The sequence below is a fragment of the Cyanistes caeruleus genome, chromosome 6 (assembly GCF_971803275.1).
Source record: "Cyanistes caeruleus chromosome 6, bCyaCae1.hap1.1, whole genome shotgun sequence".
Lineage (NCBI taxonomy): Eukaryota > Metazoa > Chordata > Aves > Passeriformes > Paridae > Cyanistes > Cyanistes caeruleus.
Genome location: NC_141706.1, coordinates 35,937,035 through 35,964,055, shown reverse-complemented (window position 1 = coordinate 35,964,055; position 27,021 = coordinate 35,937,035). Strand labels below are relative to the sequence as shown.

General features: G+C 39.7%; 1 protein-coding gene across 36 annotated transcripts in view; it reads left to right on the top strand.

Moving 5' to 3' along the window:
- Nucleotides 1-27,021, top strand: part of RAD51B (RAD51 paralog B) — a 429,615-nt gene that overhangs the window by 30,287 nt on the left and 372,307 nt on the right. For 20 of the 36 annotated variants that reach the window (XR_015288773.1, XR_015288776.1, XR_015288769.1 and 17 more), the window contains exons 1-7: nucleotides 10,346-10,489; nucleotides 11,517-11,610; nucleotides 12,492-12,605; nucleotides 13,710-13,826; nucleotides 19,350-19,486; nucleotides 22,925-23,044; nucleotides 24,316-24,499. Coding sequence is in view for 22 of the 36 variants with exons in the window: in XM_086895890.1 (XP_086752016.1) it covers nucleotides 11,527-11,610; nucleotides 12,492-12,605; nucleotides 13,710-13,826; nucleotides 19,350-19,486; nucleotides 22,925-23,044; nucleotides 24,316-24,499 (756 nt within the window). In the remaining 14 variants the exon portion in view is untranslated. Of the gene's footprint in view, nucleotides 1-10,345; nucleotides 10,626-11,516; nucleotides 11,611-12,491; nucleotides 12,606-13,709; nucleotides 13,827-19,349; nucleotides 19,487-22,924; nucleotides 23,045-24,315; nucleotides 24,500-27,021 lie in introns of those variants that run through there. The other 16 variants (XR_015288774.1, XR_015288778.1, XR_015288783.1 and 13 more) reach the window with 4 other exon arrangements.

Here is a 27,021-nt window from a genome sequence, read left to right as displayed (position 1 = left end):
TTTTGTCCTTTCTTCCTGGAAGATACATAACAAATGGGAGAAGCGGAGACAGCTTTGACTTTGTCTTCTGCTCTTCCATATTTGCCTAGCTTTTCTGTTTTGCTACCTTCTCCCTGCCCCCTGAGGTCTCTGTCCTGGACTGGTGCTGGTGTTTCACATTACTCATCCCGAGATGTTTTCTTCAGCTGACCTACTAGAATATACCCTTCTACCCATGCCAGTCTGTCTCACTAGCCCTACAAAACCCAACAAATTAAATCATCTGCGTATCTATTTCACATATTTATGAGTGAGATACTAATCCCTGCATAGTGAAAGGGTCATATGTACAAAAGGGGAAATGAGGACACCAGCATTAGAGGGAGAAGTGGGGGAAGGGAAGACAGAGACTGAGAGCAAGGGCAGGGCAGATGTCAAGGAGATGAGTTTACAGTGTTGAAAAAAAATACAGAAAACTGAAACAAGAGCAGATCTGAATATCATTGGCAAGTCATATTGATTGTTCTTTCCTTGCTAGTTCTGCATTTAAGGCAGTCTTTTCTGCTCCTTACAGCTATGTCTTCAGAGCAGAAACCAAATCCTCAACTCAGAAAAATATATAAAGAAATCTAAAAAACAGGAGACACCCCTTTTCTCTGTGTCTTCTATGAAAAGAAACATGTCTCCTTCCCTTTCAGGCCCAGCAGGAAAGCTGATCTGTCAGACTGATCCACTTGCCAAGACTGTCCTCCCAGGCCTCCTTGCCAATTGTCACTGTGCAAGCAGGAAAGCTGTTCCTGGCTTGCCCAGCACAGCTCATGCACCACAAGGTCCCAGTGGGCAAAGGATTTGCACGTGATGCCATGACCGTGACCTCGCAAAACGGCTCCGTTTCCCATATGTTGTGTGCTATTACCTTCCCAGGACACAAAAGCATGTGAAATGTCTGTTGGATACAGAAACATCTCAGGCTGCAGCCATGATAAAATATCCCTCCTTAAAGCAATAAGAGAGATTAAGATTGCGGTTTTTATTGTCTTGTAAAGGATTCTGCAATGAGTGAGCTGGAGATTCGACAGTTGCATCCCAGTCATATTTTAGTACAACACAGACAGCAGATGCTTCAAGAAGATTATATTTCTTGCACTGGGTCTCCAGGGAGATTACACACTCAGGGTCAAGGGCTTTAGAGGACTGGCTCTACAGCCTGGCCAGGAGGATTTTTCTATTACCAGCAAAAAATATCTGAAAAGCACAGGGCATTCTGCCAAGCCTTCTATATAGAGTCAGCAGGAAATGCTGCTCTCAAAAGATATTTTACCTACAGCTCTGTCAGGGATAGCTTTTATTATAACAATAGCATTGATCAAATATCCCCATTGCTACTCCACCTCACAGCCCAAGTATTCGGGCTGAACCTGAGCAGAGGAGCAGCAGTTACCCATTGATTTATTAAAAGGAAATTTGTGTGTGGGAAAACTGTCTGCTTCTGTAAAGGCAGGCAGAAATGGGCACTTTGTCACAGTATGGTGTTTTTGAAATGCATATATCTTGGCCAAGGAAATAATTAGCTGGCCAGCTCAGAAGACCATGCAAGGGAGACAAGTATGTCTAAAGATGCAGTGAAAGCCTTCACGAGGTTCTCACTGTACACACTGACAAGACAGAGATGTTTTAATGATAATTAATTTAATTAATAAAGATAAGTAATTTAATTTACTGCTACAAAGAAGGTCCCTCCTCCTACTCTCAATCCTTGTTAATTTAACTGCTTTGTACATTGAAGGACTAAGACTGAGCAAGCCCTGCTAGAACAAAAAGTGACATGAGATTTAGCAATCCAAACCTTGACACCAGCCCCTCTAAAATCCAGTCCTGAAATATCTGTAAGTATCAGTACAACTCAAATGCAGATACAGGCACTCCAGGGTGCCAGCTCATAGCTAGGGTGCTCAGTATCTTCTGGGACCAGCCTGGCCCAGCACAAGCAGGTGGTACTCACCCAGGTTCTGGCAGATGCTGGAGCCAACAAGAAGTGCCTGTGCAGCCCAGCTGCTTGCAAGACCAGCACAGACATGGGCCTTCCTATAACTGGCTCATGAAAAAAGGGAAAAGGTAGTGTCCTTAGTCTAGACTAATTTCTTTGTTGTTCTGTGTCTCATGCTTGCAGGCTCTTGTTCGTAGCTTGCAGGCTCTGTGTAAAAAGCTACTAAATCACAGAATGAATGTTTTGTGCTCACTGAATGGTGAAATCAGTAACACTGGATGAGAACCAAAGGAAACCTGGACCTTATTACTATATCCTATCTCAGAAAAAGCTGCTTCAGATTTCCATGTTTTAGTAAGGAAAGGACATTAACCAAGGAAACCAGGATTTACTGTGCTGAAATTTCAAGTGCTGAAATCTGCACAAGAGAAAGGAACTGGTTTTAGCAAGTGCCCTCCAAAACCTGCAGAGCCATATGGGGCATCAGTATGGCTTTTTAGTGCTGCTGGCCTAAAAACATGAACTGCCCCACTATGTTCCTCCCACCCTCATGCACAGAGGTTAATGGTGCCAGAAATGGTAAATGTCAGGAAGTGTTTCTGAGGTGGAATGTAGATAATAAATTTCATTTTATCAAGTCATCACTCTTCCCACCTTAGTGTATAAGAAGGAAGTCTTGCTTTTCTTGGATTCCCTCAATATCCACACTTTTGTAGCTGAATTGGTGTCAGCAATTTCCTTTCTTCTTCAAGTTTTGAACAGGCAGAAGGAGGAATGGAAGAACTTGTAAGAAGAGGAAATTAGAAGAGGGGAGGAAAGACTATGAGAATTCCTGCCCATACCAAGCTTTTTTTTTTTTTTTTTTTAAATTTCATTTAAAATACATAGTTTTGATATTATGTGTTTATTTTGATTGTTGACAGACTGCACAAAAAGAGCCAGTGTGTAACTCTAGGCATTTTTGGCAGATAGAAAGGCAAGCTATCCAGTTAGGATCAGCAGCTAACCCATAGCAAAGCTTAGTCTTCAGCCAAAAGCTTAATCTAACAGAAACCAAACATCTGCCCTTCTTCGGTACGCTGGATGGAGACAGAAGTCTTGGCTTCTGGATGGTTCCAGCATTGTTCTTCATCTTCTGACTTTTCCCAGAGGGCAAAGCAAGGCCTGGGCACTCGCTCTGTGGTTTAGGTACAAGACTGTGGTGTAGGATGGCAGAATTACAGCTACAAAACCTCAGAGCAAACCATACATAGGTCTAGTACAATTAAGAGTATCCCTCTCTTGCCCTGTAAAACGTTCTGCTCTTTCTGGATTTTCTCTTCCAGTGTCTCTTTTCATACCCAACAGATTGAAACCATTATCCCTGGCATAAGAGAGTGAATGCTGCTTCTTTTCACTCTATCTCATTTCTGACCTCTGTTGCTCTTTACTATTCTAGTCCTGGTTTATAATAGGAAATTGAAAGCTCAAAGATTTTCTTCACATCTGCCTTCCATTCATCCTTCCAGCTTCTTTTTGTCGCAGTGAGATTAAAGGCAGAGAGAAAGAAACAATCAAAACTGTGTGTTTATGGTCTGTGTTTTTAATACCCAGTACTTTTAATACTTTGCTTCTGTTCTTAGCCTGATTTACTATAACTTTATTAACTTCACTGACCTCATTCTGAATCCTCACCAATGTAAGAAGGAAGTTATTAAGGAAGTAAGGTGATATACTTAAATACTGACATATTTTAAACATAACACTGAGAGATAAGACAAGTCATCTTGTTCATCTGCCCATTTCCCAGCTGTGATGACTCATCTGTAAGATCTATAAGTTTCCTGATCTTATAATTCAAGCCTAGAAATTTGAAAAGTGACCACAGATTTAGAGTGACTCAGGTTTTACCAGTCTGGGACATTTCTCTCCTGATTCTCTTCTGCAGTTAGAAGTATGTCAGCTGTGCACCCCTAGGGATGAAAGTATTTCAAGCTGGAAGCCCTAAAATGAAGCCAGCTCAAATCAGAGGCTTTAAAAAAAATATTTGGCCTTTGTATGTGACTTGGTGAGTTCCCACTGTGAGGTCAGGGAAACACACAGCTCCCAGTGGAAGCTGAATGAGAGCCAGATGAATCAAACTTTTGGTACCATACGGCTGTTGAGTCACACAGACCAGGATACACCTGTCCCTACTGATGCCATGACAGCACAGCTGATGAAAGTCAGTGATGAATGCAGGATGTCTCTATCTTCTGTCAGCTCAGTGGCACCTTTCCTTATGGTGCATTTTATTTTGCAAGGCTGAGAGTGTTCTCGTTTCATGCCCTTTCCCTCGTTGGTGTAAAAACTGAGGTCTAGAAAAATGTTCCTTCAGTGACTGAACTGGATTGGACTCTGATGCTTCATGCAGATTTATAAGCCTCTATACTAAAGACCACTGAAACAAAAGTTCAGTTATTAGACAATTAATAAGACCCTCACTCCGCAGAACAGCGAATCATGCATTCAGCTTCTTGCTGTACAAATGTCCTATTTTACTTCAATTGAGTATAGGCATGATTTGCTGCCTAATTAATTTAATACAATTTGCTGTAGTGATTTATTTAAAAAATAGCTATGGCCCTGTAAAATCAATTTGTCATGGGCAGTCAGTGTAGGGTGAGAATAATGTGATCCTAGCTTTAGCATTGTATCCAAACACTGAGTGACAAACATGCTTGCCTGGATGGTCTCTATAGTAATTGAGTTTGCAGTACTGGAGTACTGGGGTGATATTTGCATAATTATTGCTGTGTGCTCATCCCAATAAAATGGAAAAGAAGTGCCATGCTTCAGGGTAAAAAAATAATCACCAGAGAATTAACCTGATCTCTTCTTTCCTCTGTAGTTAAATCTTCTGTAATTATCCACTAAGAGATCTCTTCCATCTGTTCTCCAACACTGCTAAGACACAGGACTCTAGGTCTCTGTTTTGATCTTGTTTGAGACTGCTGAGTTCCTTGTAGGAGTGTGTGAGCATGAGTAACATCCAATTGCAGGGCATGATGTCTCATTCTTTGAGAAGCAAGCAGAAAACTGTAAAGAACAAATACTGTGGCAGTGGAGACATTCTTCTGCTTTCTCTGCCCAGGTTTGGTGGTGTGTTCTGTCTTCCAGGCCACTCAGCCACCTTTAGAAACACTTCAGCGATATCTTCTAGGGGAAAACGGTGAGGCTGTCTGGAGCAGTTTCCTTTGCAGTTCCAACCATAGGGATCTCATTCATTGCTTTAAAAATAAGTAGAATGAAAACCATGCAAAAGCCAAAGGCCCCAGACTGAAACAATTAAAGGAATGAAAATGTTCCAGGCTTTGTTTTCTGGTTTGTGTGTTTGTTGTTTGAAATACGAGCTACTGGTTGAGATCAGCTGCTGGGTTATCAGAGCAATCAGTCTGTAACATCACAAAGTGAAGACTCCTTTTCCCCCATTTCTAGTAACTGCACAGAAATGAGTGTTTGAGATTTACTCTTCTCTGTTGGTGTTGTCTGAGCTAAAAAGCTCATCTCTCAGTTGAGTCCACTAGTTCCTGTTGTCTCTTTTCTCCACTGAAGAATTCTACAGATGGAGCGAGGGCTGCACCTGAAAGCAACAGATGTCCTACCCTAATTGCTAAAACCAGGCACCATCAGTGCTAATTTCATGGTGTCTGACTCTGACTGTGATGACAAGGGGTACACAGTGCACTTTCACTACTGGTCACTGTGAGGTACTTTGATTTTTCTAGTCTAATTGCAGCTTCTCAATAGAGGCTGGATGCTGTGACGGATCACAATGCTCCTAAAAGCCTCCTGCTGTGATATTTTTCACTTCATCTATCTCAGCATCTCAGCAAAAGCTGCAGGAAAATCTGTGTTGAGAGTGGAAAGGCCTGGTGACTGCAGACATCACTACTGGGACAGCACAGCAGCTTCAGTAAACAGAAGATCAAGACAAGGCAGTAAAAAAGGGGTGCTGGTAAGGCACAGGTGAAAGGCAGGAGGATGTCACGTTTGTTTTATGTAGGGCAAATTTGGTTTAGCATGTACAGGTAAAGATCTCCTCTGTAACAACAACTTCACATAGATTATTATGCTGCTGCTGTATCAGCTCATGGCCTTCTCATCTAACAGAAACTTAACAGGGAAATATAAAAACTCCAAAGACTTGAATGACTCCTCCTGTCCCTTTAACCCGAAAAAGCTAAATGAAGTAGGAAGCTGATCTTGGTGGATTGTAATCTTCTTAGATGAGTACAGGCTAAAAGTGGAATAATCCCTGAAGTCTCTCAGTTTGTTTGTTGTAGCTTGGGTAGAAAGCAAATGCAGATGAGTTTTTCAAAGCTATAATATGAAGGTGGGGCTGCCCTTCTGCCTGCAATAGCACTGAATGTGGCCAGTCTGCTTTTTTGTAAAAAGGGTAGGAGGTAGAGACACTTCCTTTCAAAAAAACTCTACATTGCTGCTGAATTTTTCTGAAATAGTTTTGGAGGTTATGGATAATTCTGGATTCACAGCAGCATTTGTGAATAGGTGGAAAACAGAGAGATACCTTCTGCCTGTATTGAGAAAAAAAAAATATCTTTTTCCTGCGTGTAAAGGTGTATGATCAGACAGGTCTTCACTAATACCTGAGGAAGATTCATTATTAATTTGGTTTAATCCTTCCTGAGCAGGAGGAAAAAGGTTAATTGCTTGGGGAGAAGCATTTATCTGGTCCACAGACAGTTCAGATGACTGGGGCATGGGGGAAGAATAAGTCAAAATGAAAAGATGGGGTTTTCCTTCACAGGTCTGTTGTTCTTGATTTATTATAGCCAATGGGAACAGTTGCTGTTTCTGTTTCTAGCAGGTTCTAGAAACAATGGAAAGGTAGTTTCCTTTCCCCCCACCCCATCCCTGGAGCAGATGCATCTGGCAAAAATCTCAAGTTGAAGTAGCTTTGCTAAAGCTGTGCTGGTGTGGACAGCATGAAAGTGTTTTCAACCAGGGTGCAGGTCTCCTTGTGAGATCTTTCAAATTTCTTTTTTTTTTTTGAGATGGGGAAACCTCAAAGGATTGGAAGTAAATCTACAACTCCTTTGGGGAGGCAGACACAGACAGAATAAGTCATTGGAGGTTCCTTTGTGTACTGTTATTGAGCAACCTCTTGGGACCTTAATCCCAGGAAAGCATGTGTTGTTCTATAACTGTTTTGCAGTCTCCAGAGCTCACAGGTCATTTCTTTCTATTAAAGAATGTGGTAGGCATCAAGTAGGTAACCCCAAGGAATAAGAATATATTAGACTAATTAGACACCAGTCAGCAAGCATAAGGTGGGGAATTGCTCTGAGTATCTGGATTACCCTTGTGAGTCAGAATTGTTGCTGTATTCTCCTAGAGCAGACTCTTTTGGGGACACATTTTCACAGGAGTAGGGGTAACACTACTAATTTTGAGGCAAGAATTGATAGTTGGAAAATAGTAATAAACCTGAGGATTGTAGTCAGTATCAGTGAGCTGACACTGTGTTAGTAATTATATGAATCATCTGAAATGTTCCAGAATGCAAACTATTATCTAAAAATACTCATAAAAGGCTGTCTTGGGTTTGAAGAAGAAACTTTTCTGTGGAATCTGTTCCAGAAACGAAACATTTTACCATTATCTTTTCAATTCTAGGGACTTAGAGACATATTAACTACTGAGTATTTATTTGGGTAAGAACTGATAAGTATTTCATCATGTGTCCTTCAAATCAGATTCTATTCCTTTCTGCTCGCCTCTTAGACAGCTAATCACCATTCCCTTTTTTATTTTAATTGGTGTGCTTGATGTTAGATCCTTTTGATTCTCTGAGACCTCATTTGTTATTGCTGTTATACTTCTGCCTTTCTGTGACTCTTCCTCCAGTGTTGCCACTTTTAAATGACCCTCTTATGTTAATGTGGTGAAACCCATTTCTTATAATCATCTCTTAGCTTTATTTATCCTTTCTCATTATAAGTTCCAGAAGCAGCAAAAGGCTTAGACTAGCACAGTTCTCTGCTCATCTGACACATGAATCTACTGGACTGGCACTACTTCCACTGTTTGCAGACTAAATAGGCAAAAACAAAGCCAAGATGGAAAATAGACACCCTGCTGTCAAGGGGTGTGACCAAGGTCACAGAGCAGAGCTTTTTGCAGAGTGCCCTGATTCCCTAGTGACTATTGTCCTAGTCAAACATATGGAAGCTATGGTGCTGTGTTGCTGCTTGAGAACGTTGACAGTGACTAAACATATGTGAGCACATCTCTGGTTATCCTCTGAATGTTCTCTCCCTTCCTTGAGTTACATGAAGAATATGATGCACAATTATTTGACAGTAGGTTTAAAGGTGTATCTGCATATCTGAGAAGCAGACTGGGGAACAGTCATGACACGTCTGAGAAATGAGATTCAAATAACTTGCAGGAGAGGCACCTGGCTGTATTGATTTTGCTCACAAATTTTCTAAAGTAGTTGGCTGGTAAGATTTTCTTCCCTTGCTCAATGTCCCAAAACAGTTCTCTGTTTCAACACAGGTATTTTGTTAGTGTAGAAAGTGGAAAGGAAGCTTGTTGTCCTGGAGGTGAAGGGAAAGCCCTGGTGCATTTGTGGGAGGAAAGAAAAGTTATCAAAGTAATGCTCCCCTTTCCTCTGGTGGGAAGGTAGGGCTTCTGCTACCGCTGTAGTGAGGAGGAAACAGTAGTTCATGACAAATTATACTATGGTCATGTCCTCCTTTTTACATTGAAACTAAACTGCAGCAACAGTGAGGAGGAAACAGTAGTTCATGACAAGTTATACTATGGTCATGTCCTCCTTTTTACATTGAAACTAAACTGCAGCAACAGACATCTTTTCCCTTTCCTTAGTCAGCTTTTCTCAAATGTGACTCGCATTGTTCAAGTCAACTTTTAAAGGCTGACTACACTAGGAGAAGCTCTTCCTCCATGCCATCTCTCCCTGTTCACTACCTTTTCACTACACCTCAGAGTTGCTTTCCTATGGGCTGCTTACTCCCTGTCTGGCTTCTTAAATCCTCTGGAGTTCTTTGAGCACGTAAGCTCCCTTCAAGCTACGAAAGAAACATTAATTCCCTGACCCTTTTTGACACTATGATTGCTGGGCATTTTATGATAGCTTCTTGCTGCTTCTGCTGTTCACTCCTTTGGAAGAGTGGCTGAAGTGTTCTGTAGTTTGCAGCTTTGCTGTGGCATTTGTTTACCAGGACAGACAAAAGCCCAGCCATTCAGTTCCCAGTACGCAGTTTCTCAGTTAGATGGCCAAGGTAGACTGGCACATTTTTTCTTCAGTTGGGATATTTTTTAGTACTGTAAGGATTATGCAGATAACTTATACACACTACTAAGTTCAGTACTTTCTAGTATAACCTAGAGTGAGGTGGAAAACTCACCCCCATAGACATTCATGTCATTCATGTTTGATGATTGCATCTCCCTGTTGCATTCAGAAATTCCCTATATCAGGAACAGTGTGGCCAGCAGGACTAGGGAAATTTTTCTTCTCCTGTATTTGGCATTGGTGAAACCACATCTCGAGTACTGGGTCCAGTTCTGAACCCCTCAGTTCAGGAAGTACATTGAGGTGCTGGAGGGTGTCCAGAGAAGAGCAACAAAGCTGGTGAAAGTTCTTGAGTTCTGTGAGGAACAGCTGAAGGAGCTGGGGTTGTTTAGCCTGACAAAAAGGAGGCTCAGGGCCTTGTCTCCACAACTACATGAAAAGAGGCTGCAGCGTCCTCTCTCAGACAGATAGAATAGATTCAGGACAAGAGAACACAGAGTTAAACTACACGAGGGGAGGTTTAGGTTGGATGTTAGGAGAAATTACATCGCAGGAAGAGTGACTGAGCATTGGAATGGGCTGCCCAGGGAGGTGGTGGAGTCATGGTCCCTGCAGCTGTTTAAGGAAAGACTGGAGGTGGCACTTAGAGCCAGGGTGTGACAAGGGGGTGTTCGGCCATAGGCTCAATGACCCCAGAGCTCTTTTCCATCCTAATTGATTCTGTAATTCACATTATCGGGCATTTCTCTCTCAGCTGGCAGCAGTCCGCGAGCCCTAAATATGAAGACGAGGACATCATTCCAATCAATACTCTTTACTAAGGACTGAGTGCGTGCAAGGCACTTTCCATGAGAGAGCCTTTCGGGTTATGGAGACGCTTTTGTGCAGAGGACAGAAGGAATTTCTACATCACAGCGCAAAAGCGCCGTGAAAGGTTCCCCCCTCCGGGAGGCCCCTCACGTTCATGGGCGGAAGGTGCACCGAACACCCCCTCAGCCTCGGCAAAAGAAACCAGTCACCCGACTGAGCAGCTGCAGGCTGACACTACCACAGGCGGCGCCGCCATCACAGGCGCTCTCTCCCGGGAACTACCGCTCCCGGCACGCCCCGCGCGCCGCCGGCCGTCAGGGCTGCACGATGATTGGCGGGAGCGCAGGCCTTGCGCGGCGGTCCTGCCCCCTCGCGCCAGCCGCGGGGAGCCTTTGAACAGTTCTGTGGTGAGCGGCTCCGCTCCCGGGCGGGGCTGGCCCGGCCCGGCCCGACACTCCGCTGGGGCTGGGGTGCGGCCGGAGACCGCCCCCCAGCCGCGGGGTGAGGCCCTCCAGCCGCGGGGTGAGACCCCCCAGCCGCGGGGTGAGGCTGGTTTGCGGCCGGAGCGGCTGTTCTGGTGCCCGCGGTTTTCGCTGCCGGGCCCGAGAGGGGCCGGGCTCGGTCTCCGGCTGCAGGCGCATACACGTGTCCCAGGCGGATGCGGCGGAGGGAGCCTGTAACTTTGGCGTTCCTTCCTGCTTAAGGAGAATTTTGTAGAGGGGGCAATAAAGTTTCCGTCTTCTGACGACGTGGAAGCCTGTGCCTCTCCAAAATTGTAGCAGTTTTGTGTTATGGCAGACTTTTGCGATATTTGCGCTTACTACGTTATAAAAACCTTTGTTTTGCTTAAATGCCTGTATCAATTAATACTAGAAATGTTTTCCTAGATAATACGTGTGAAACGGCGACATGGTCAAGCATACGTGTGTGTGCGCTTCGGGCTGTACTGGGCTGGACAGCATCCCGTGGTGTTTTGTGCAGTAGAATTCAATGGCAATGGGTCACCAAAACTTGAGTATTGTATTCTAGAAGTGTATATTCTAGAGTTGAATACTTAATGTGATTGCTCTACAATTCATGGTCAGGCATCCAAAGATAATTATTTCTTGCCAGTACAGTGTAGCATGAACAGTCCTTGTTCAGCTCATGACTGTGAAATTTCTAGCTTTCTTATGTCCTGGAAACATCTGTCCTATAGACATTGCTGACACTTCTGTTCTTACTGATACTGTATGTTCTCGTACATGGTTAAATATGTAATTTAGCAAAACTGCGTTCAGACTGGTAATAGAATTTAATGTGATACAGACTTACATGGGAAATCTGTATCACATGTATATGTGCACACCTCCCTGTTTAGCAAGTAGTTAGTGCAATTGTCCACACAATCACATTCAAATCATTTTTCAAACATGTTTTTTGTCTGCCTTGTAGATTTGGAAGCATGGCTGCTAAGAAGCTAAGAAGAGCACAGTTGTCTCAGGAAATGTGTGAAAGGCTGAGTCGCTATCAGATCACTACCTGTCAGGTAAGAAGTTATTTTTTTTGTGGGGGCTGTTTTTTTTGTGGCTCAGTTTGGTTTGGTGGCTTTGTGTTTTGTTGGTGGATTGGTGCTTTTTTTTTGGGCATGGGTTTGGTTTTTTTGTGGGTTGGTTTGTTTTTTTGTTTTGGTTTGGTGGTTTTTGTTTTGTTCTTGTTGTTTTGGTTTTTTTTTTTTTTGGTGTCTGTGTGGCTGAATTCTTTTAATGCATGTTGAGTTCACTTCTTGGCAGTTGAATTAAACAGGGAGCTTTACTTTCGATAAAGTAGGGAGCATTTCAGACTCTCTCTGGCCTGCTGCCTTGTGAAAATAGGGCTTCAAAATGATAGATGCCTAACTAAAACATTTAAATTTTTATGTACTTACTATCCCTGTGGAAGTAGGAAGTTGCAGAAGCAGCTCTGTGGAGAAGGACCTGGGGGTGCTGGTGGACACCAAACTGTCCCTGAGCCAGCAGTGCCCTGGTGGCCAAGAAGGCCGATGGGATCCTGGGCTGCCTTAGGAAGAGCATGGCCAGCAAGTCAAGGGAGGGGATCCTGCCCCTCTGCTCAGCCCTGGTGAGGCCTGACCTGGAGTGCTGTGTCCAGTTCTGGGCTCCTCAGGACAAGAGAGACAGGGAGCTGCTGGAGCTGGTCCAGCAAAGATCAAGAGGCGATGGAAACATCTCTTATGAGGAAAGGCTGAGGGAAGCTGGGCCTATTCAGCCTTGAGAAGAGATGTCAGAGGAGACCTCATCAATGTGTAAAAGTATCTGAAGGGAGAGTTTCTAAACCTGTGGAATGTATACTAATTTTGGACAGATTGCATCAGTTTAGTCCCCAGCCTGGATTTCTAGGTTGAGCTCTCTGAATTGCTCTGTAATCTTTCAGGAGTTCTTATGTCTTTCCCTCTTGGAGCTAATGAAAGTGACGGGACAGAGCTACTATGAGGTGCAGAAGCTTCTTTGTAAAGTCAGCCGAGCCTGTGCTCCCAAAATGCAGACGGTAGGTATGCTTGTGTTAATTTTTTTTTTTTTGATAAAATATCTGGGGAAGATCTGAACATTGTTTCTCATCTTTTTAGCTGGGAGGCTTGTGGTGTCTCAGTTTTATTGCACAATGACATAATTTTTTATTTTTAAATGTAGGTCTCTGATGCACTTTAGGTTGATGCAGTTACATTTATTAGGTATTATAGCCCCACAAGATTGTTCAGGCTTGCAGCATCAGTTCCGAGTGCTACAGGGAAATAAGTCATCCTCTCTGCCAATCCAGCATGTAAAAATAGCATCTAGTTTGTATCCTGAAGCTCAGAAAATAAAAATTTTGGTTACTAAAAGCAAATAATAAGAATTTTGGTATAAATTCAGTTTAGATATAAAAGTGGTGCCAAGAATTTAAATGATGCTGCAAATAATTTCTTAAGGACTTTTTCCACCCATGTAAGAGTTGTCCTGTGCCTTAGGCTACAGTAGCCAAACTGGGGAGTGTGCAGGAAGAAGACATGTTAGCAACAATGAATTGGCAGCATTTTCTTTTCCTTTTTGAATTCAAATGAAAATATATATTTTAGAACAGAGAGGATACAGACAGTTGTGACCTCTGTCAATGCAACCCCCTTTCCATACAAAAATAATCCATATCCAAGTTTATTATGTGTAATTGGCATAGTAATTATAGGAGTAGTTCTGTGAAACTTTAAATTCACTAAGGTGTTGCAATAAATTTGGTAATATAAGAATTAGTATGACTTTTACTGAATGTATTTAAAGCTAGCAAACTGAACATTGATCAGAGAGTTTTATAGGCTGAGAACAAACCTTGTTCAATAGGAGCAGAGACAGCTTCTGTCACATCATGATTAAGGGCTTATTATTTAATATTGTGGTGAGGGAAAGAAAAAAATTACTCTGTGTGCTATAAATGGAATATAAATAAAAGGAAGGGTGATGAGCTAAGGGTAGACTATAGCTGAATATAACAATATTCTCACTGTTGAGTGTTAAGTCATACCAGGTTGTTGAAAGCAAATACAATTTTCCTATTTCCACTTATAAAAGCTTTTTCTGATTTGCTTGTTTTCTTTTGCTTTTTTCCCTTCTTTTGTAGGCTTATGAAATGAAACTAAGGAAGTCTGGTAATCCTTCTTCAGCCTTTTTATCCACCACACTTCATAGTTTGGATAGGATCCTGCATGGTGGAGTGCCTTGTGGATCCCTCACAGAGGTAACTTGTTTAATATACTTTAGTTGGGCATTCTGCCTAGGAATCAAAAGTCACAGATAGGTTGGACTGTCTTGTGTCAGGTGCTTCAAACACAATATACACAAAGATTTTTGGATTAGAACAGTCCTTGCCAAGTGCTTTTCTTTGTCTACTGTGACAAATTGTCACAGTAGACGAATAAAAATGAGAAGTTATGAAAATCTTACTATGAAGAAAATGCATTTTTTTCTCACCCTATAATTAAGCTAGTTTGATTTTGATCTCTGATAGAAATGACTTATGAAATCTAACAGTGATTTAAAACATTACTAGAGTTTAAGCAACACTGAGTTGAGACTAAACAGTTTCTGCTCTAGAATCCCTTATGTAATGAGGGGTTTTTAGTTTTTAAAGGTTCAGAGTATTTCTTTTTGTAGACAGTGGAATATACACCATGCAGGTTGACATAAAAATGTTTGAGTGCATTCATGAACTTAAATTGATCTGTCGGAATTAATACTTTCTTCATATCTAGGCCTAGCTTTGTTGCCAATGTACTATAAGAAAGTTAGATCAGAAGAGCTTAAGGTGAATACTGCAATTCTTTAAGTTATGAGAGAAACAGCTTGCTAAATTCTGTTTCTTTGAAGAAGAGCTGTTCCTATATAGTAGGAAGTACATGTAGTTGCGATTTGTGTGATCCTGAGATAGTAACTGTGCTGCTGTTGAGCATAGTGCCTTCAGCAGGAGATGAGCTTTTGATTCCTAAAAATATTTTTAGCAGCAAAGCAGTGGCTGGATTTTGTCGTTTCTTATGGATTATGGCTCATGTGGTCAACTGATGAAATAGCACAGTCAGTGTTTGGAAAGAAGTGATGCTTGTTGCAGCTACAAGCTGCTGTTGTCCTGGCTTTCCAGGAGTTCTATGTGGTCCACTAACCATTCCTCACTGGAGTCAGAGAATGGCTGTTCATGTGCTTATGTTGCTTAAATTTCTGAATTGTGCATCTTAGTTGAAATGCAGAGCCACTGCTGCAGAGACAGGAGGAAGAAGTAGGATAGAAAAGTGTCTTTTCTATGGTAGGATAATTTATCCTTGAGCTTGTGACTGGCTCAGGAGTGGTACCCAAATATTTGGAATATTGAATATGAATTTTTTTTCTGCTAAAAAAAACAAGTGGATGTGATCCTTTTGGGTCTTAAGAGCCACATGGTTAGTTTACAAGGCTGCTGGCAACAGTTGTCATAAATATTTGTCTTTGTTCTTAATCCTAAATGGAGTTGTCATTTAGTAATCAGTGCAGTTTGTCTGATGTGTTGTTACCTGAAGACCAGGTAGAGTGGCTCTAGAGCAGTAACAGAATTCAGGCTTGCTGAGTGCCATGTTCTTGGCATTGCTCCAGAGCAAGATCTGGGGAGAAAAAGTGGTTAACATGCTGGGACCTTTAGGGGAGTTTAGCTGATCTTTAAGTTTTATGTTTGTTTTGTTTTACATTTTATTTAAAAGTAAACTCTGCAATCAGTTGATCTCAAAGTATGGATGTCAAATACAATTTTCCTGAGATGATATAAAATAATGTTCTACAAGAAGTTAACGTAAGTGCTTAATTTTCCAGAGCTATATATTTTGTACACTGCTTACTCTGGTTAGTAATCACACTACCCAATTTTAATATTCCCCCCCCCAGTGTTTTCTTACAATATTTAGCCTTTAAGTATAAGAAAGCATGAGTAACTGTTGGGAAACTGCATTTTAAGAATAGTCATAGTCCCTGGGTATCATTGTATTAAAAGTTAGTTGAGGGGGAATGAATATATTCAGTGATAGGCCAAACTTTTATCTGAATGTAAATGAAAAGCACAGCACCAGGAAAGGTAACACTGCACTTTCAGGTTTTCTTCTGCAAAAAAAGCTTTTTTTGCAGAATATGAATATTTTTGTATTCTAAGATATTTTGGTTAAAAATGAGAAGACCTGCCTGGTGCAGTTCTCTATAATGGGAGAGCTCACCAAGGGAGAGAGATCTTGATATCTATACAAGACATGTAATGGATGAGACCAGAACTGCAAGCACTGCGTCCTTCTACCTGCACCTTGGACTTGGTTGATGACTGGTACATAATTATTTAGTCAGAAATAATATAGGGGGAATTGGGTGGGATCCAGAAATGTGATGAATAACTCATAATAATACATATTTTCAAGAAAAAATAAAATAGCGTATTGCTTTTTATTTGCCTTTTAGTGTGTGGAAAGCAGTTAGGGCACCTATTAGGGGTTTTTCAGCAGATGAAAAGGCAGATGACCTTTAACTATACAGAAACTGATTTTCTTTTATTTTAAAGCCTGGCAATAGGGATTTTAAAATGTGTTTTTGCAAGAGTCTTGAGATCTGAAGTAATTTAAAAGGTTGGCAGCACTCTATGTTCATCAGAATTGCTATATTTAAATTTTAGTAGGAAGCTTTCAGTTTGCTGATGCTGCTGGTTTGATGCTGTTTTTTTGCTGCTTTTATGCTCTACTGCAGCTTGTGAGCATTTCCAGGTTTTTTAATTTTGTTTTTTGTGTTTTGTTTTGTTTTTTTTGAGTGATATTGGGATTTAACAATTTTAATTTGCTTTTATTACGATTCACTGGAACATAGCTAACAAGTAGATTGTCTTTTGGCATTTTTGAATTAGACAGCTAATTTAATTCTGAGAGAAGTTCTCTTCAAAAGCATGCTGGGTGCAGAATTTACTTCCTGACTGGTAGGGCTAAATCATTGTCTTTATGTTACTTTACCTAGCAGTGAGGGTGGCTGGAAACTTGGTATTTGAGTACCTGGTCAGAAGGATGAAGATTTGTGGTGGTGTATTCTACAGCCATATCTTCTTGCTTTTTGAGTGCTAGAGGGATTTGATTTGCATTACTCTGTCTCAGACCACTTTTTTTCTAAGACACTATTAGTTTTTAAATTGGAGACTAAATCATAGCTGAAATTCTGTGGTCAGAGCTTTTGGCCGAGTTTTATGAGGAAAAATTAAAATAGTTCCTTTTTCTGAGTTCTGAAAAGTTTAATCTTCTGGTAGATGAAGAATTAACTCCTTGTGATTTCATCCAAACCCTTCAGATGTGCCAGAGAAAATAGTATATAACTTACTGAAAAATAATTTATCTCTGCCAAATAAAACATACTTTTAAAAACTGTTGTGGTCTTCACGTTTCTATCTCGGTGATTTTTTTTCAGAGAAAATTTAGAGTAAAACAAACCAACCAAATTTTTTGCAGACATTCAATTTAAATTTCTTAGAGGAATTTCAAGTAGGATTCTGTTGTTCTGTTGTTCTAAGCACTTGCTGTTCAGCAGTGGTAGTGGTAACTACAATAATATGTTGTAGTTTTGTGAAATTGTTCACTGTGGATTATTTAAAAGCCAGTTTTAAGGCCCTTTTAAAACAAAGCAGATTAAACATGAAGCATTGTTGGTTTTGGGAATAGGAATGCTTTCTTGCTCCATTGGCATGCTTCCTTGTACTGCTTGTACTGTCCCCTCATTTTTTCTGATATGATGCTCATATCCTCAGACATTTTTATAGCATCTCTGCTGAATTAGCTTCTGTGTCAGCCACTGAAATGGATGTTGGTTCCAGTGCACCTCCCAGGCAAGGCTGAAACTACCAATGTTTTTATGAAGTATCTTCACAGTTGTCCAAACATTTTAATTTAACAGACTGGATTGATGCCCTCCCCTCATTCATTTCAAGTCTTCTTTTTAACAAGAAACAACTGGTGAGATTCATTGGCTGTCACAGTCTAAGGAATGTGTATTGCCTCTGCATTTTTTGTATATGCTTTGGGTTCACATTAAATTGTAGCAGATCTTGCTGATATGATAGTTTGCAATTGAAGTACACTGGCTGAGGAACAGATAATTGCATGAATATGACTGATTCCTGATCTGTAATTCACTAAATGAAGTGTGTGCTTCTAAACAAAAATCACTTCATGCTTCTCTTGCATTAAAGCTTCAAATAGAGTGATTGATATAGCTTGACTTTCAGGCCTTGTTTAAAGACAAAGGTGATTAAAGGGATTTTAACCAACTGTTAACTGTAGCTAATGTGATCCTTCAGTGTTTCCCTGTAAATTTTCTGTGCTTCAAGTCATACTGCTACTGCTTGAATCAAAACCATAGCAATACTGCAATATCTTGTGGTGAGTGTTTCTGCTTGAAACCAAACTATTGTGCATGCAATCTCAAAAATCAGTTTGATTTTGACTGTCTGTCTACTGTAAAGTTTGTTTTTAAATTTAAAACAATAGCTCTGTATTTAGGCCTTTGTTGTGGCAGTACTAGGTGTTTTGAGACACCATGTTTTGATTTACAGTCAACTTCCCTGGAGAGGCTTGCTTTTAAACTTGCATTATTAGTTTGTTGCTACCAGTGTAAGAATGAACCTATCACTCTGTTTTCACTGCCTAAAGTCACTTTGACTTTGCTGCTTTTTGGCCTTCCTAGTATTTACAATTTCATCTCCCTTCCCAGAAGCAGTGACAACGTGATACTGTATTTAAAGACCCACTGTAGTAGTAATGAACTTGTAATCATCTGAACACAGAGCCCAGCATTCTGACACAATCTCTGGAAGATCTGCAGTGGATAAAGAACAGCAGACTGTCATCTCTAGTAGAAAAATACTGCTCTCAGAAACTGGTGATGCCATCAAACAATGTGTTCTTTGGATCCTGGTGGTTTTTCTCTTCAGAATCATACTGGAGCCTTTTCATACAAGCTGAACGTGCTCCCCTTGAATGATGCTTCACCACAGGGGCTTTCTGTGAGCACAGGTGGAAGCTTAGAAGTGGGGAGCTGGTCTGGATCACTGAATGGTGTTGGTGTTGAAATATGGTAGTAGGGAGTTAACACCAATGAAAAAACACATACTGCAGGGTATAGTCTCTGGAGTGGATAAAATCTGTTTTATGTATATATGTGGTTCATATTGAACATTCAGTCTTTATAGTATATAAGCAATTATCTTTGTGATCTCTAGGAGAGACCTGTTTTAACCAAGGTAATGATGATTGATAAGGATATGTTTATGTATGTGAGCTCATTAGCTCTGGACTTAATTTTCAGCTCTAAAAGCCATTGTTGACATGTGAATGTCATCTGTGAATCTTTTAATTCTGCTCTGTTTTAGAAGGTAGCACAGGGACAGATGAAAGAGAGCTAGGTGTCTCTAGGGAAGATCTTGTGTGGTGAGGGGGAGAGTAGAGGACCTCAAATTTGAAAGGTAATGATGTCAAAGAAATAAAGTATAAGGATAATGCTCTGTCTGAAAAGCTTTTTAATTCTTCAAGGGATGAATTTGTATGCAAGGTAACGATCCAAGAGTAACTGCAAGTTGGTCTTTGTGAGCTGTGTTCTGTCTTTTCATGGCTGTCATCTCCTTCGGTAACTGGAAGAGCAGAATTGGGGGAACACTGGCTGATATGACTTAGATAAAATTAGAATTATGGTGAAATTAATGTTATGTTGCTAATATTTTTCCTTCCAGATAACTAGCCCACCAGGTTGTGGAAAAACTCAATTTTGTATTATGTTGAGTGTTCTGGCTACACTGCCTATAAGCATGGGAGGACTAGATGGGGCTGTTATATACATCGACACGGAGTCTGCATTCAGTGCTGAAAGGTAAGATGCAAACTTCTAAAATACACAGAACTTCTTAGAGCCTTTTAGCTTGGAACCTTGAACCTTCAATTATTTTCTGAGCAATAATTGTGCATTTTTAAATACTGGTGGTAATTATTAAACATTCCTTTAGTACATGCAGTTACTCCACAGACAATGAAATTAATTTAATAAAATGGTTTGCTCATGTGCCTTATTTGTATGAGGCTGTAGATTCCAGTTCTGGCATGACAAGGTGGATGGCATGATTTTTAATTTTTAAATGGTCTTACCAATCCTGTATCTGAAACTTTGTTTTGCAGTTTGGTTTGTGGAGTTATCAGGATGTTAATTAGGAGATGTAAAGGCCCAGCATTTTGACTACAACGGCAGTGGAGGTTTTCCAGTGAACTGTGGGACTGACATTTCCTGTTTTCCTTCAGATTCCCATCCTACTTCTGTTGAATGGGACCTCATGCTCTCCTGCATTTCTGATTCCCTTCTGCAGTAACCTTGCATCTCCTATATCCTTAGCAGCTATGCAGTACTGTATTACCTTATTTCTATAACATCTCTGGTTCTTCTGATCTCTCCCACTTGGCCCATGCAACCCAAATGGCTCAGCTGTGTACTTGGCTGTGTTTGAGTGCTGAACGGACAGGAGACATTCCTGTGTTCGAGTGCTGGATTGCTTGAGAGTTACACATGTTGTTTGCCACTCAGTTGTCTGATTAACTGTTGAAATAATCCTGCAGTGTTTCATTAAATGTACCTCTAATTTATTTCACTTAGTTACCAAATTTGCTAAACTTTGCAGCTGTGATGTTTTTGGGATTTCTAATCCTTTGTCCCTGTTGTTTGGAATGAGCAAGTTCCAAAGTTGTTAAGGGTCTGGGAAGGATAAGAAGTACAGGTAGTCTCATCCTTGTTTGTGTAGAAAAATGGGCAGAAAGAGGTTCATATGAAGCTCTTTGTTCAATTAAATAATTTATATATTATATAATATTATTTATTATATAATTTATATTATATTTATAATTTATGTATTTCAGGTGATTTAGTAGCTATAGCTATGGCACAGTGGCACAAAGTATCAAAGTAAATGTATTTCCATTGATTATTCGTTGCAAGTTATCATGGATGACAAAGTGGGATTTCTAACCCTGCTTTTTGTCAAGTTAATGTCACAAAAGTTTGAAGTATAGTATATCAAAGAAAAAAGCTTCAAGCAATGGCTCTGCAAAGTACAGTGCTTCCTTTACACACCACTTATGTTTGATTTTGGGTCCCTGACATGTAAGTAGTAAAAAAAGGTAGGACCTAAAGAGTGAGTTAAGACTTGTCACTTGGAAATGAGTGCTAAAGAAAAGGAAGGCAGATGCAGATGAAACTGAAACTGCTGAAAATAGAATAGGATATAGAAAGGAAACATGATGAAAATAATATTATTACTAAGGATGAGAATATTTATGTATTAAATCATATTTAGTATTTCTCAGGTGCAAATTATAAATGCAATTTCAGCAGACTGACTATATATATTATACTTTCTGTACTGTATCCTCTAAGGAGCTGAACCGTCAGGGCCAGAGAGATGCATATCCCCTTTTTCCAAGGTGGTGTGTGCTGGGAGACAGCAGGCAATACAGTGAGCTTCATTTCTGGACTGAGATATGGAGAAGCTTTACAATTCCTAACTGCCTTTGTGGTGAAAAAAGCTTTGCCCGGAGAGGTGGTGCTGCCTCCATCCTTGAAGGCTTCTGAAATAGATAAAAGACTCAAGTAACTTGCTCCAACTTCATAGCTGGCAGTGCTTTGAACAGAATGTTGCCTCAAAATCTCCTGAGTTCTCTTTCTAAACTGATTTAAAATTTGTTTTCCCTGAAATTGCTTTGTGTATTAATGAAAGGAACTTAAATTTAAAGAGATAACAAGTAAGTTGTGCCCACAAGTATAATCCACTAGATGCCACTCTTCTCAAGTTATAGGTAGGATATGTTTGCTTAAAACATGAACAATTAAGTATTTTTTGTTATTAAAAATTAAAGTCTTCATTTTGGAGAAAATTTTCCATGTAGATTGTAACTACAAGTTTCAAAGTAAAATTCTTGAATCATCTCTTTAAGGATGTAGGTGAAATTGCCTTGTGGTCAGAGGAGTGCAACTGCTTTTGAGTGATTTCTGAGGAATTTATAGGCATTCAGCATTTCTAAAATGAATACTATTTAATTTCCTCTATGATTTTATGTATAAAATATAATATAATTGAAAACTGTTTAGTTTTACATCTGTGTGAAAGATTTTTTCCACAAGTTATAATTTCTGGTTATGAAGGTATTTTGACTTAAAATAATAAATATCCAGCTCCTTCTGACTTCTTTTGGTGTTATCACCTGTTTTATGCTTCCTTAGTCTACTCTGATAATAACCAGTGGTATGGTTAGCAATTATAATTCAAGGTTTTGATGGGTTATGAATTTCCTGATAAGGTAGTGGAGAACATTTAGTCCTGGAACCCCACATCCAGTTCTATCAGTAAAGGAGCCACTTCAACTGTTCAATCTTTTTGTTACATCATGTTATTTGTAGCTGTTTCACCTGAATGAATGGATGTTCAGTTGTAGATGCCTTGGCACCTGGGCTCTCAGTCACTTTGTGACCCAGTGGTTTAACTTTTAATTTTTTCTCCCTGTGTTCTAACAAGTATATTTTAATCAGATTTTGTAAGCCCTTGTTATAAATAGGTAATATAAACTAGAAGCTGTTTCAGTGAAAGTCTTCCATCCAAATGACATTGTTTGTGTTTTTAAGGAGATGTATCTGTGCAAAGATTTTTATCTTGTCAGGCATATTTTCCATACATGTACTGCTTGCTTAAGTACTTGGAGTTGAACTGGGCTCTGTTCTTTGCAGTCCTGCTTCCATGTTGGTTGGATCTTCTAATGGATCTTCTGTTTCTTGCCAGCTTGTTGCATTTTTGTGGTGGCACAAAGCCATGATTTCACTGCAAGATAAAGGTGAAAAGGAGGATGGTTAGAGTTGGAGAGTAGTTTTATTTAAATGAAATTAATATTTAGATAAAACAATTATAACAGGAAAATTCTTGGTCATTGAGTGGAATCTCTGGTATAAAACTTGAAGAACTTAGTAAGTAAACTTTCCTTCTAGAGGAGATATGCCCTTCGCTTTCTTTGCATACAGACACATGATATCTTTCCCTAGTGTACCACTGATTCAGTATCACTGGAAAGAGAACCTGACTGTTCTCACTTCCACTGTTTCACTCTGATAAAGTATGCTTTTCCTTTTAAAAAGATTTCCAGTCTTAGTTGGTATCTGCTTATGGTTCAGAGTTTTGCTGCGTTTGCTTTCTGAGCACTTGATACCTTATTATCTTGCATTATTCTTTTAGAAGTATTATGCCTTCTGTTTTTTTTTGTTTGTTTGTTTTTTTAATAGGTTGATTGAGATGGCAGCAAAGAGATTCCCTGCTTATTTTGACACAGATGAGAAGCTGCTCTGCATGACCCGTAGCATCCACCTGTACCGAGAGCTCACCTGTTGCAGTGTACTGAAGAGGTATTGTTTTCCACAGTTTAAGAAAAGAAAAGACAATTTTGACTGGATTGTCTATAAAATTGGTTTTTTTTTGAATCAAAGTTTTATGAAGAGTAATTAGTTTGAGACCTTTTCATGTGGATACCAGCATGGTCTCCAATAAAGTAACACTGCTACAGAGAGATTGACGTTGCTCATTTCATTTCATAGCATGTGACTAATCCACTTGATGGTTTTTAATTTCTGATAGACCATTTCTATGTGATCTGATCCTTGTAAGCCTTTAAAGGGGAATGTTCATGAGACAGGTATTCTCTTTGATTGTGGAGAGATCATAGTATAAGAGTTACATTTTCCATGAAATAGAAGTTTGTTCCTCCAAAGCATTTTACTTCCAGGAAGATGGAGATTCCTCCAGCAGTGGGAGGGAGTTGTTCAGAAGTCACCAGCCTAAGTGCAGTGTTCTATTGTCATGTTGTTACCTTATATTAATTAGTGAACATATGTTGCAATGAAAATTAAGTTTTATTTTACCATCATGTTGTGTGTTTTATGTTAGTGGGGGAATTATTATCAGAATAATTTTTTCTTCTAATACAGCTTTATCAGAGAAGAGCTAGTAGCATATTAAAGAAACATGGAATAGCTTGAGTTGGAAGAGAGCTTAAAGATCATCTAGTTCCAAACCTCCCATCACAGGCAGGGATAGCACCCACTTGGTCAGGTTGTTCAGGGCCCCATCCAACTTGTCATTGAACATTTTCAGGAATGGGGCATCTACAGCTTCTCTGGGCACCTGTGCCAGTGAATAAAGTATTTCTTCTACCAGACTACCCACTGAATAAAATATTTCTTTCCGACTTCTAATCTAAATCTCTCTTTTTTTGATTTAAAGCCATTTTCCCTTTTCCTATCACTATGTGCCCATGTAAAAAGTCACTCTCTTACTTATAAATCCCCTTGAAGAACTGGAAGACCTCAGTGAGGCATGGTTTCAATGCCCACTTTACTTGCTGTCTGCCATTCAGGGGTTGTACAGCATATTGTGGCTAGCTAGAGGTCTTCCAAAACTCTCTTGTGGAAAGGTCCTACCCTGGGCCCACTGAGCCTCAGGTTCCTTTCCAAATCTATTTAATACATGCAGATGTTAATGGACGGGGTGTGTGAGGAGGGAAAAAGAGGGAATGACTTTAAGCTTATTAAAGGAATATTTATTTAAAAAATTTCAGTGTTATAAAATGGTTCTATTGTGTAAATAATGCTATCAGTGACTTTTTTTTTTTTTTTTTTAGGATTATGTCTTTGGAAGAAGAAATTATTTCAAAGAAAGTTAAACTTATAATAATTGACTCTGTTGCTTCAGTTGTCAGAAAGGAGTTTGATACAAAACTCCAGGGCAATCTGGCAGAGAGAAGTAACTTTTTGACTAGAGGAGCATCAGTGCTGAAGTGTTTGGCAGAGGAGTTCTCAATACCAGTAAGTTCTTCCTCCTTTTCTTAGTTTTGCCTTACAGTATCAAGTAGTAGAGACGAAGGAAAATGACAGGAAGACAGAAACCAGACAATGATTCTAGCAGGAATCTTTAAGCAGGTACCAGTTGAAATATAGTTGGGCAGTAGAAGAACAGTAATGGTTCTGCTTGGTATGTTTCTTCTGTGAGGTTTTTGTTTGTTTTTTAAAATGTCTTAGAAGTTATTTGATTTTGTTTTGTTTGACTTTAAATAAGAAATTACTAGAGTCTCCATATGTTTCTCAGTGCTTTGCTTTTTTTTTCATTGTTGTTTTTTTCCTTAAAATCTATATTTTCTTGCCATTAAATACTGTTTATCCTGATGGTTCCTTTGTGCTGCATTGTCACTCTACCTAATGCATATTCTGGGGAGGTGAAGATTTTTTTTGCCTCTGTTTCTTTTACTTAAGTTAATAGAATCTCAAGAAGGCCTGTGCTCTGGAACAATGTAAATTCCTTTTGAAGCTGATAATGTATGCTAATTCCTGCAGAAGGGAAGGCAACAGCTCAGCAGATCCTTTTCTGTACACTTGCCCATGAAATGCAAAGGAAGATGTGGACACTCAGTGTAAGGACTGGGTAGACCTGATTGAAAAGTGCTTTAGAATATGTAAACTGTGTATATGTGTGTGTATTTGTGTGTGTGTTCATTATGTGATCCACAAAGGGTCATTTCAAAAGGTATCTTTGAAACTCAACTCTTTCAAGTATTTCCTGGTATGGGTAACCTGCTCATTGCTCCAGTGTAAGAGAGAAGCTGTGGTAAGAATGTGAGTAAGACTGGAGGGGCCTTTTTCACTCTGATGCTCCTGACGTCACAGAAGCTATCACATTAGAAATAGGAAGTGTGGAACTGGCTGAAGTAACTTATGAGGAATGGATTTCCTTCTCCCAGATGAAAGAAGAAAGACTTCTAAAGACTTCTGATGGAGAAGATTAAACCCTGCTTAAGTGCCTTTGAAGTTCAAAATGTACAAAAGTTAGCATCTTAGTCAGTGCACCCAGTAATGTTTATAATGTCTGTTTATAAAGCCAGGAAAGAATTGTGTGTAAGCATGTACACTCTGGTATTCTGAGACAATATTATGCAGTCTTTTGAGAAAGGGGAGAAGTTTTATGAGAAAATACTATTTTTCTCTATTTCTCCATATTCTTCTCCTTTAGACAGCTTCTGCCCTGCCTTCCACCTTCATTGAAATGGTGAAGCTGAGCTGGATTTGAACCTCTGACATTTCAGGCTGCTGTCCTTCTTAGTCAGAGAACAGTTTTGATATGCATGCAAGTCTTAAAATTGGACAGTATGAAGTAGCCTAAGAGTGTAATCTTAATTCTTCTTACATAAACAGAATATAAAGCTGTAACATTTAGAGGTTTCATCATGTTAAAGCTGACAGGTTTGCTTTGTGACATTTTCAGTATCTGATGTTGAGGTTGTTTCCCACTGTGAACACTTCAGTAAGGAGTTCTGGGATTTTTAGCGGGAACTTGTGCTTTGATTACAGCTTTTGACTTTTTGAATTGGTCTGTGGTATATCTTACCTTTTAAAAAAAAATCTTTAAAGATCCATGCAATTACATGTGAATACACAAACTGAAAGCTCATATGTTTTTAAAGCAATCATTGATTAGATTTTTCAGTTTATTAAATGCAAAACCACTCTTTTCATTTATCAACTTTAACAAGCATTACTTGTTGGCTGGTTCTAGGGTATTTCAAAGATTTATTAAAATTTGTGTTGCAAAATAAACTCTAGTAAGTCCTATTAATTAAGAATTCCAGGAGGGGTTGAGCTAGAGATTTGGGTTCTTGCAAACATGGATTTCTAGGCAAGGCTGTCTGGCTAACATGCAGAATCCAGTGTTGTACATCTGCAAGTGTTGGAACATACTGCAAAATCAGTCTGCTGTTCATGTGTTGCATTAACTTCCCTTACAGAGTATCTGAGCTTCTCACTGTAAATAACTATGTTGGCATTGTTTCAGATGTTTTTGTTTACCTGGAAAATAATAAATATAAATTTGGGACTAAGGACGTTAGTAAGGTTGCAAGGTGATTTAGATCACTAATGAATTGGACACATGAATGTAACATTCATGGCACAGTCAGTGCAACTAAACACTAAATTGGGCAACAATTGGGGAGACTCTGTCTGAGGCTGATAAGACTTGAAGTCAATCCTTTTGGCTTTAGCTAAAGGTCTGGTGAAAAACTTTGAGTAGTTGAACAAGGGAATTGGAATTTAGAAGGTATCAGCTACAGCTCTTCTTGGAGCAGTTCATCTGCCACTGACAGTCCAGAGAGGGTGGTGAAAAAGCACCTTCCAGAGAACATTTCCAGAGCATCGAAAATGAATGGGGGAGACCAGTCTTAGTAAAGAAGACATAAGGTGCTTACTTTGTTTAGCTTAGGTAAGAAAATGTTAAGGGCTTCTTCATTGGTCAATATGCACCTACTCTGTGAAGAGATATTTGATAAAAGCTCTCTTTG